This window comes from Notolabrus celidotus, chromosome 20 (assembly GCF_009762535.1).
Source record: "Notolabrus celidotus isolate fNotCel1 chromosome 20, fNotCel1.pri, whole genome shotgun sequence".
Classification (NCBI taxonomy): Eukaryota; Metazoa; Chordata; class Actinopteri; order Labriformes; family Labridae; genus Notolabrus; species Notolabrus celidotus.
This window is the reverse complement of record NC_048291.1, coordinates 13,851,086-13,861,122: the sequence shown is the minus strand read 5'-3', so window position 1 is coordinate 13,861,122 and position 10,037 is coordinate 13,851,086. Positions and strand designations below refer to the sequence as shown.

The following is a 10,037-nucleotide window of genomic DNA, read 5'->3' as shown; positions in this document are numbered from 1 at the left end:
GATTTACAGAACTCCAGTTGGAACATTCAAATGTAGGACAGTCACTGAGATTTTGATGCATGAATTTTAACTTTCACCACTTTTAAGTGTGTTACCAGGCTCAGGTGTGATTGTTGACATTCATGTTGCAGTAAGTCACTTTAGATAAGACAGAAAATCAAAGTAATGAGTGATGCATTCATTGAGTTCAACAAAGGGCTGCAATTAAATGATTTATTACTGAAAACTCAGATCAAATATGTACAGTGATACAATGTATACAATTCAAAGTTCTACGGCAGGATCATCAGAGAACCAATAAATACGTTTTGGAATGATACATTTAAAAATTAAAATCTTTGATCTTGTGAAACATCAATTAAAACTTTTAAACGTATTTGAAAGTGAAGAGTTTCACGTTTCCAAAAAAATAGGACACATCTGCTTTTCTGCTCAGTTTTCTGCACAGTCTGAAGAGTCCAGAGAGAGGAAGACTTCTGCTTTGCACTTAAAGGAGCTCTTGGATTCCTGGAGGAGTTCACAGCTCTGCAGGTTTGGTTTAACGTTTTTTATACAAACAGGCTGTGGAGAGAGAAACAAACAAATTCAGTGATATGCACTAAGTATCCACAAGCGCGATAAGTACTTAAGTGTTTGAATATAGGCTCCATTTCAGGGCGGGAAACTGTACTTCATTACCATTGTGGCAGCTGTACTTTGCAGAAAAATATATTACATATTCAAGGTAGGTTTTTAGATTGAAAAACAGAAGTATGCATTTTGCTTGTTTTTTTTAAATGATTACAATACTGCATTTACATTTATCTGTAAACCCCATGGCTATACTAACCTATCTGCTGTACAAAAAATATTTTCCACGATTTCTAGTTATCCAGTAGGAACTTCATATTAGGTTCCGTTTCCCGTCTATATTCCAGGATATGAGGATCTTGTTTCTAATTCTAAAATGTATAGCTTGATTGCTTTTTAGGCGTATCTATGTTGCAGTGCAGCATGGTTTCCATATTTAATACTTAGAGAGACAATACCCTAAACCTAAAGCCAGATAACAGCCGAAATTGTTAATGATACACTCTTGATGCCGTGCGCAAAGCTTCCAGTCTCCATGCGTAAAACATAATGGCAAACCCAGCCAACACATACAGCCTTGACGAAATGATTAAACACTGACCATCGTCTTCAGGATGAAACTTTGCAGACTTAAGTCAGAAAACACACTGTTGCTCGCTGCCTCTCCGCTCTCTGTCGGCTCCGCTGTCTGCTCGGCTCTCCTGACGTACGGTGACCTCCGGATACCGGACAGCAAGCCGGACGCCCTGCCCACTGAGTAGTAGGTTGGACCGGCCACCTGCTTGTACCATGCTTCAGTCGGACTGTGAGCAACCAGCACGAAGATGATCACGATGGGGAACATGAGTTTAGCAGACACCTCCATGTTTAGCACTGCAGATTGGTCCTGATTTGACGTGACTGGTCCTCCTCACAGTCAGCGTGCGCTGCTGGCACCAACGCTGTCAGAGTCTACTTATAGCGCCCCCGCGATCATCCCCACTTATTTCGTCAATGTGTGAGGGCATTACATACGTACTAGACCTCAGAGAAATTCACTGCTTACCCTTGCCATGCACCTACAATGGGCAGAATCAGAATTGGACCATGGTTCAATGAAAGAAGCCGACCTAGAAGAACATAAAAGCGTTGAATTGGCCTACAAATTTCCGAGATCACAATCCAATCAAGCATCCGTGTGACAATCAGATTTGAAACTTTTCAGCCCACGACGCCGAAAAATATAGATCCCAAAGACTTGCGACCCCCACTGTCCCTCAAAGTGATTTAATGTGGCTTCATTTAGCTGATCTGCAGAATATTAGCGTACCTATATGAGCATGTGGCTGTTTTCTGTGCTGTTATGAATTAACCTACTGCTACTGATGCTTTTGATGATTAATTGTTCAATAACCCTAAACTTAGGAGTCATCTGACAAAAATCAAGGCAGAAGACTCATTACATTTTATTTTTTCAGGGTTTTATTTCAAGTTTAGCTACTATTTTGTCGATATTTTGTACTATAATGGGTAAAATGTACAATTTTTTAGAAAAAAAAATTCTGGAAGACATCTCACGACCCCCCATTTGTGGTCTCACGACCCCCCAGGGGGTCCCGACCCACACTTTGGGAACCCCTGGTCTAGTGGAGTGTCAGGGTCTATTTGCTGTTTTTGGCCTTGACCTAAAGGGAACGGAGCCTACGCAATATTAGACAGGTGGTCATAATATAATGGCTGATGGGTGTATACTGACACCTGTCATTAGGAATAGTGTGTTTGGTTGGTTTGAGCTTGATGTGCATGTCCACATGTTCACTGCAGAGCAGCAAGTGTGTTGTTGGTTCCACTGTCTGCTCCACCAGCATTTCTATCTTAATCATTTCCATCAGTTTTCTCACTTTCCACTCTCAGAATCTTTCTTTACACTATGGAAAGCAGAAATCACATCCTGTTTACTATATAGGAAACCTTTCTTTGGTGATGGTAATCTGAAATGGTAGAAATTAACTTAATACATAGAGAGGATGGTGGATGAGGTGCAAGAGTGCTCTGTATTCTGCTACACCAAATAAGACCAAAATAAAAAGGTTTTATCTTCAGATGAAACATTTGAACCCCAAAGCAGTTACCATAGTACATAATAGAGACATCTGACTTTGAACTTTCATCAATGTAAACTTGCAAAAGTACAAAACACAGATTGTTCTCACACTGTATTCAACAGTAATGTCACCAATTCTTACTGTGCTGTGACCACAACAAAACACTTTCAGACTGCCTGCAATCTGCACAGGACATGCGTTTCTCTATACGTGGGCTATTTCCTGCCTGTCGCTTTAAAGGTGAAAAAAGCTGAAGCAGTGCACTGTTGTGGGAAATGATACATTGGTGTAAGTGACCTATTTCATGTTCTGAAAGCTATGTTTGGGTAAACCTAGGTTTTTTTCTTTTTTAACAGGAAGCTTGTCAATAGATTATGCAGACAAAAAAACATCAATTCACTCACTTCATGGTGTATAGGGAGTACTAGTACTAGAACTTTTTTTACTGACTATTCACAACTGATCTCAACCATGATACTTTGACTTAGTTGTATACCAGAAAAGATGAGCATTGAACACAGACATCTGTCATGGATTATAATACCAATGTTTCTTGCTGGTAAGTATTACACCTACATCTGATTTTTGAAATATTACAGTGAAATTGTCTTGAAAAAAGAATGCATGCATCTGACTCTTTTAGGTGTTCCTTGCAAGACCACTTCTACTTTCCTTCCTTTGAAAGTGGAATATCAACAGCAGCAGATCTGTGCAGTGAAAGGCTCGTCCGTTGTCTTTCCTTGTTCATTTAACTATACTGGCCCTGAGGGAGTGAAGAATATCATGTGGGGTCATGGAAAGTCTAAACGTTTTGTTTCTGAAATAAATTCAAGAGAAGTCACCTCGAGATTCAAGTATATTGGTGACAGACATCACAATTGTTCTTTGCAAATAGACCAAGTGGAGCAAAATGATTCTGGAAAATATTCTGTCAGAATTTTTCTTGGAAGGGGAAAAGGCTTTGGGCCTCGAGAAGGAAGACCAACATTAGAGGTTGTTGGTAAGCATTCTTCTAATTTTTAACTACATTTCGACAAGTGCTGAAATGTTGGAAACTGAAGTGCTACTTTCTCTTCTAGATTTGAACATTTCCATTAACAAACCCAACGGAGGCGGGAAAACAAAGGAGGATGACTCAGTAAATCTGACTTGCATTAGCGCCTGTGATGGTAGCAACACCTCCTCCACTTTCACCTGGTTTAAAGATGGGGAGCTCTTAAATGAAGGATCTGTTCTTCATTTAAGCAACATGTCCATCACAAATTCTGGAAACTACACTTGTTCTCTAAAGACACAACCAGGAACAGCTTCAAGAGTCATTAACATTGATGTTGAGCGTGAGTACAGGACAAAAGATTGATATTTTACAGAATCAGAAATAAAGTTAAGTACAATTCTGATGAGAGCATTTGTAATTTTAGATTGGCTTCTTGACTCCAAATGCTAAAAATGTGAAAAGAATCAGTCGAGGTACAGCCCTGTTTTTTTTTTTTCCAGATGTCCCAAAGAACACATCAGTGTTGGTCCGACCTTCGATGGAGGTCTACACTGGCAGCAACTTCACGCTGATCTGCAGCAGCCATGCAAACCCCCCAGTGAAGAATTATAGCTGGTTTAAGAAAGGTGACACTCAGAATTATTTTGTGGTTGGACACCAGTCTGTGCTTCTCTCTGCTGAAGGTGGTCAGTATTTCTGCAGAGCCATCAACGAACATGGAAGTCAAAACTCCTCTGTTGTGAGTTTAATGATTAAAGGTAAGCATGTTACTAAAGGTGAAATGAAAGACTGATCAATCATTAAGATGTGTAGAAAAGCTGGTTCAGGATCTAACACTGCTTTTGTTTTACAGCAACTTGGGCAACTTTTACAAGAGATGTACTGATCATTACTAATGTCATTGTGCTGCTGATTGTGACCACAGTCATTGCTGTCATAAGGTAAGCTGTATTTATGAGTCTTTTTAGACATGTGCTCACGTGTGCATGAATCATAATGACATCTGTTTAGTTTCTGAAAAGTCACCCTGGTCTGTTTAGCAAAAAGCTTCTATAGCATTGTTACAGAGTCCTACATTAAGGCTATTCAATTAAATATTTGGTCGGGCCCGATTTTCAGACTAAGGACATGAGCTGGGCCGGACATTTTTAGCAGACGGTGAGCAAAGTTAACCATTTAAAAGAAAAACAAATAGATAAGATAGCAAACACACTGGGTGTTTATTAACATATTGCCACATCAAAAAGGGCATAAACACAATAAAAGAGCAGTACTTAAACTAAACCAATGCTGAAATACTGCCTCTTTAAATTTTACATTTCAAATACATAACTTCAACACATTTTGACAGGTAAATACAAGTACATGTTAAGGTGCATATGAACAAAAAAAACAAAGTGCAGATTAGGAACACAATCTTTTGTTTTGGTCACATCTGAAAGTGCACAAAAAACCAACTTGCTTAACTGCAACTTTTCAGAACTTTAGGTATTTTTCTTCTTTTGAAATAACAAAAAACACAGATTGTCCCTGTCCATATTTGGTCCCATCTGCGACAGATGCTTTCAATGTTTGTAACAATGTTGGAATTTTTGTAAGAACTTGTCAGTGTTAGTAAAAGATGTTTTTCTTGCCGGACCCAAGTCACAATCCCTCTGCAGTTGCTTTCGGGCCACTTGAGGGTTGCTTGCGGGCTGCATATGGAGTAGGGCTGCTCTAGTGCATTATCATGTTAGCAGTGATCATGTCATGACTCAGTTTTTCTGTTTAAAACTCTACAGAAAAAGGGCATGGGACCAAAAGATGGACCATGCGAAGGCTGTACAGGTGGGTTGGTTATTACAACTGTTGCTCAGCTTACTCTTATAGTCGTTATCATTTTTCACTGAATAGTTTATTTACATCATTGTCAATAATATGGTAAGTGCTTATCGTTGTACAGAGGTCATTCGCAACTGAGTTCAGCAAGTGACAGAAGTCATACCCCACATCAGATAATGTGTACGGGTGTTTGTATGAATACAACTCATGAATTTTGTGTTTCTTGTGACTATGTGCAGGATACTGAGTATGTCAATTGGCTCAGCTGTGACAATCACCAATCACAAGAAGGAAGTTGTCCTGAGGAAGGGACAGAACTCATCTATGCCACTGTTGACTTCAGCAACAGAGAGACAAACATGTAAGATGCAATTCCAATGTCTAGTAATTTAGTTTCACGTGTTAAGGCATGTGCACTCACTGATTGACATGTTCCCTACAGGGGGCAGGAGATGGGCACCTTCAATATGGACGAAGATGTGATCTACACCACAGTGTGCAGGTAAAGCTCAAGAAACGTACGCATTTAACAACAGTTTTAATCACAAGACAGCTGAGGTAAAAATGAAAAAAAACATGTATTTTCTTTTTCAGGCACCAACTGTTGAACACCTGGTATGTTGAGCCCTCCTGATTTAACATTAAACAGCTTTGCAGTATATAAATATAATTTTTTGGGGCTATGCATTTCATGATTGTATTAACTAATATTGTACAAACAAAAATGATACACTGTACATACTTCCCAAAAGAGTTAAATGATATTACCTAGACAAAAAACTAACTTGAAAATATTTAAAACAATGCATTTTTTTTCTATATATATTCTTGTTGGAATTCTTACACTGTACACCTTCTTGTTTGCTGCTGTAACTCTGTGAATTTCCCTGTTGTGGGATGAATAAAGGAGTATCTTATCTTATCTTATTAGGACACACAATCTCTTTAAAAGTCTGATACAATGGAACTTTTTTTAATCTATCTTCAACATGTCCTAGTTACCCTTTAAGCACATTTTTGAATTCAGTTGGAAAAAGCATCTCAAAATCAGTCTTTGTTGAGGATCTGCAGCCCCTCAGTTTATAACCTCATTGACCGTGCAGTGATCTGAGTATCTGGGGATGCTATGATAATGAGTCACAGCTATAACCGACAAACTGATTGTTTTCTGAGAGTGGAGGGTGCAGACCCATGCAGAAAGATGCAAAGGCGGTAAAACACCAAGACAAACATGGTGAGTACTCCAGAAGAACCCACACTACGCTAGACAGATGATCGAGAATCTGACTATAAACAAGAGGAGGCAACATTTGAAGTGTTAGAGCCTGTAGTAACAACAGCGTGTCTCTGAGTGGTAATTTGAGTGTTATTCCAACTTTCTTGCCTTTTGTGTATAACATTATGTGCTCAGCCCATATTGTTGACTCAGTCTGAGCTGAAGTGGTTGGCACAAACATATAAACATGGCAAATGTAGCCCACAAGTTGTTGTTTTAAAAAAGAGCAGCCAATGTTTTATTGGTCTTCCAGTGCTGGGATAGAATATAGACATTTATTGTTTTTTGCAACCAACAACAGAGTGTTGGCCTGTCCGGCTCCAATATCTTGATTCTGAAACAGCAAAGCACTGTGGGATCACAATGATTTTTTGTCACATGCACTCACTACCCTTGCTTCACCACAAACTACGAATCAACATAAAGTCAACAAAAAATATATTAACAAAAATTAAAAAATGATGTTTTGAGTGTGTTAAATTGACCTCAACTTGCACTCTCATTCTGTTATGTTTGGTTTATGTGCAAAGGTGATGCGCATCAAAGCACCAACACATTATCTCACGGGAAATGTAGCTTAACACCTGAGTCAGAGAATACATGTGTTGTGCATCATTTCCCCACAGTTGCAGTTGTAGTATGTTCATCTTATGCCAGATCCATTAAATAAGACTGACTGAGTCCCTGCTGACACATTGTCAAATGATGGCTTTTCCTGCCCGTCTCTGCTCCCTGTTGTATTTGAAGTTCGCTCCTGGATGAATGTGTGTGTGTGTGAATGTGAGTCTGCACCAGATGGCTGTTATTACCCTGTTACCTGGTGCTCAGTGCTACAAATCACATACAGTTCATTCCTGTTTTGTGGTTTGGCAGGGTGGAAGTTAATTTTCTTCAGCAGTTTGTAGTTTCTGAGCTTAATGAAAATTATCTACAATGACAATCCCAGCTGTAAACTTATGGAACAGGTTTAAAAGCTGTAAAATCTGGTAATATGAAATCAATAAAATACAGACATTCAATTAAGAAACAAACTATTAAACCTGACAAATGAGAACTAGAGAAAAATATTGAATACTAGAGCAGTGTAATGAATGTTCTCACAGTTTGTTCAGAGGTTTCTTTCTTTAGTGAAGCAACAATGTATAACCATATCATAGGAGGAGCTCCCCAGGTCTACCCACAACTATATACGTATTGACATTAACACATAATCCTATGGGAAATAGGTTCCAGCCATAGACTGTATAAAATAGGTTCCAGCACACAGAGAACGGGGGCTTCACACGTTACCAAGCTGGTAGCAGGGGATTAAGGGCTGAAGGGTTGACGTGATAAAACTTTGTTTGACCATGAAGCCTGATATTCCTCAGCAGCTCTGTGCTAACAAGATCTGTGCGCTTATCACACAAATTAGTATATTTCCCGGTTGCATTCTTACAAACTCTGATTAACCACTTGCAGCTCTTTATGGGGTCATTAACAACATAAAGAGACTTGGATCATGCGTTTTAGAAGACTGTGCATGGAAATACAGGACAGATCACATCCCATATGTCCCATATCGTCCCTCTTAAGTACGGTCATTTGATGCACACCTGGCTCTAATGTGATACTCAGTTTCACAGCTTTCCAAGGGAAACTGTTTCAAAAATAGTCAATACAATAACAAACAATGTATCAGGTTATGAAAGATGAACATTTATGAATCACATTTAATGCAGTGAAGTAGTTATGAAAGATACAACTACGACATTGGACAAATTAGTAATAAAAAGAAAACTGTAGTGGAAACACTGAAATTAGTTTATTCTAAAAAGTCCTTGAAATTTGACATTTTTTCAAGGAAATTTTGCACTTCAGTTGAGGTGAAACAGTTTTACTCATTATTTATTTATTTTTTTCTTAATGCAAAAGCCAGACATTACAGAAAATATTAAAACGTTTTTTATGAGAATAACATCTCCCTGGTCACCTCTCTGGAATATATATGTATATGGGTGCAACAATGCATCATAACCAAGCTTTCAAGCTTCCTGGCATAACATTTAAGTTCTTATTTCTGGGCCAGATGGGAATAAATGTACTTATTTTACTCTTTATCGGCTAAAATTCACATTCTTGTACTTGATGCCTACAGGCAATCTTTAAATAAGCATCTTGCATTTTTTTCTGTATAAACAGACATATGATTCTTCTATTACTATATGAATATAACTTACTTCTGAACTGGTGGTGCAGTTCAGGTTATCATTGAGATAACGCAGCATCAAAAAATTAAACTGTAAGGATCTGAAGTTATCTTGCCAAAACACCAATTCCAGGTGTTACAAAGGACAATGTGAAATTCTTTGCTGTAGCAGGTTGTAAGAAAAAAAAAGTCACAGAGCCCTTTGAAATGTACTGTCTAAACTAAGTGTTATCCTGCCCTCTGCTGGTAATTTGACAGCATTGCATCATAAGACAACTAACTTCAGTCTCTTATTAATAGTGTGTGGTTGACATGAAAAGCTGCAGAGAGGCACAGCTCAAAACTGAATAAAAGTTGTGCAATAAGCGGCACAGGATGCTAAGTTGAACAACATACAGCAAATTCAAGGCCTCCTCCTTTTCCCCCCCAAAGTGAACAGAATTAGGCTGAGCTTATTAGCATGGGCAATTTCAGAATGGCATGTCGAGGTCTGGCCTAACCCAGTGGTCAGCCTGTTGTTTTGTTGTGTATATTGCCAGAAAATGCTCCTGTTATCACAACTACACGAGCTTTGTTATCTCCTGATGAGATAAATCTTCCTGTTGTACTAGGAAAAATAGCTTTGTTTTCCCAAGCTAAAGAAAAATGAGAATCAGAAAACAACCAGAAACTACTTGTAATCATGGGGAAAATACATATAATGAATGGATTCATGTCTGCTTGGGGCTTCTGTAATCATGCTAAGTAATGTTGTTGTTTTATGTATCATAGCCTACTGGTAGCCCATCTCTCTTTTAATTCATCCTTATAATAGGCCTACTAGGTTTTCCTTGGGTAGCCTATGTATTTGTTATCTTTATAACATTTGGATGCATTTATAACCACATAAAGAAATGGAATTGCCAATAAAAAACCAGCCCTTCAGTTAACTTGTATGTATTTAAATGAGTTGGAACCTAGATTTATGTGCAATGTAACTTTCCACATAACTAAACATTCAAGTGACTTTATGTGGGCTATACAAGTAGATACGAATGAGTTATAAAAGTGGTCATTAGAGGGAGTGCTTGGTGTCCTAATTACTGTTCTCACCTGTGCAAC

At 38.4% G+C, this 10,037-nt stretch overlaps 2 protein-coding genes across 3 annotated transcripts; one reads left to right on the top strand and one right to left on the bottom strand.

Moving 5' to 3' along the window:
• Positions 1-18: 18 nt before the first annotated feature.
• On the bottom strand, positions 19-1,770 carry LOC117832775 (neuropeptide B-like). 2 transcript variants are annotated; one of them, XM_034712037.1, is made up of 3 exons: positions 1,172-1,769; positions 415-561; positions 23-372 (listed from the first exon to the last, which is right to left on the bottom strand). In XM_034712037.1, the coding sequence occupies exons 1-2, from the start codon at positions 1,433-1,435 to the stop codon at positions 433-435; spliced, it is 393 nt and encodes a 130-aa protein (XP_034567928.1). In that variant the 5' UTR covers positions 1,436-1,769; the 3' UTR covers positions 23-372; positions 415-432. The 2 variants fall into 2 exon arrangements, with proteins under 2 accessions (XP_034567929.1, XP_034567928.1); XM_034712038.1 differs by having other exon boundaries at positions 19-561; positions 1,172-1,770.
• Positions 1,771-2,750: 980 nt separating this feature from the next.
• On the top strand, positions 2,751-6,358 carry LOC117832618 (sialic acid-binding Ig-like lectin 14). The gene is made up of 9 exons (XM_034711820.1): positions 2,751-3,213; positions 3,298-3,654; positions 3,734-3,991; positions 4,152-4,409; positions 4,505-4,592; positions 5,433-5,478; positions 5,712-5,833; positions 5,915-5,974; positions 6,067-6,358. Exons 1-9 carry the CDS (start codon positions 3,159-3,161, stop codon positions 6,104-6,106), a joined length of 1,284 nt encoding a protein of 427 aa, XP_034567711.1. The 5' UTR covers positions 2,751-3,158; the 3' UTR covers positions 6,107-6,358.
• The last annotated feature ends 3,679 nt before the right edge of the window (positions 6,359-10,037 follow it).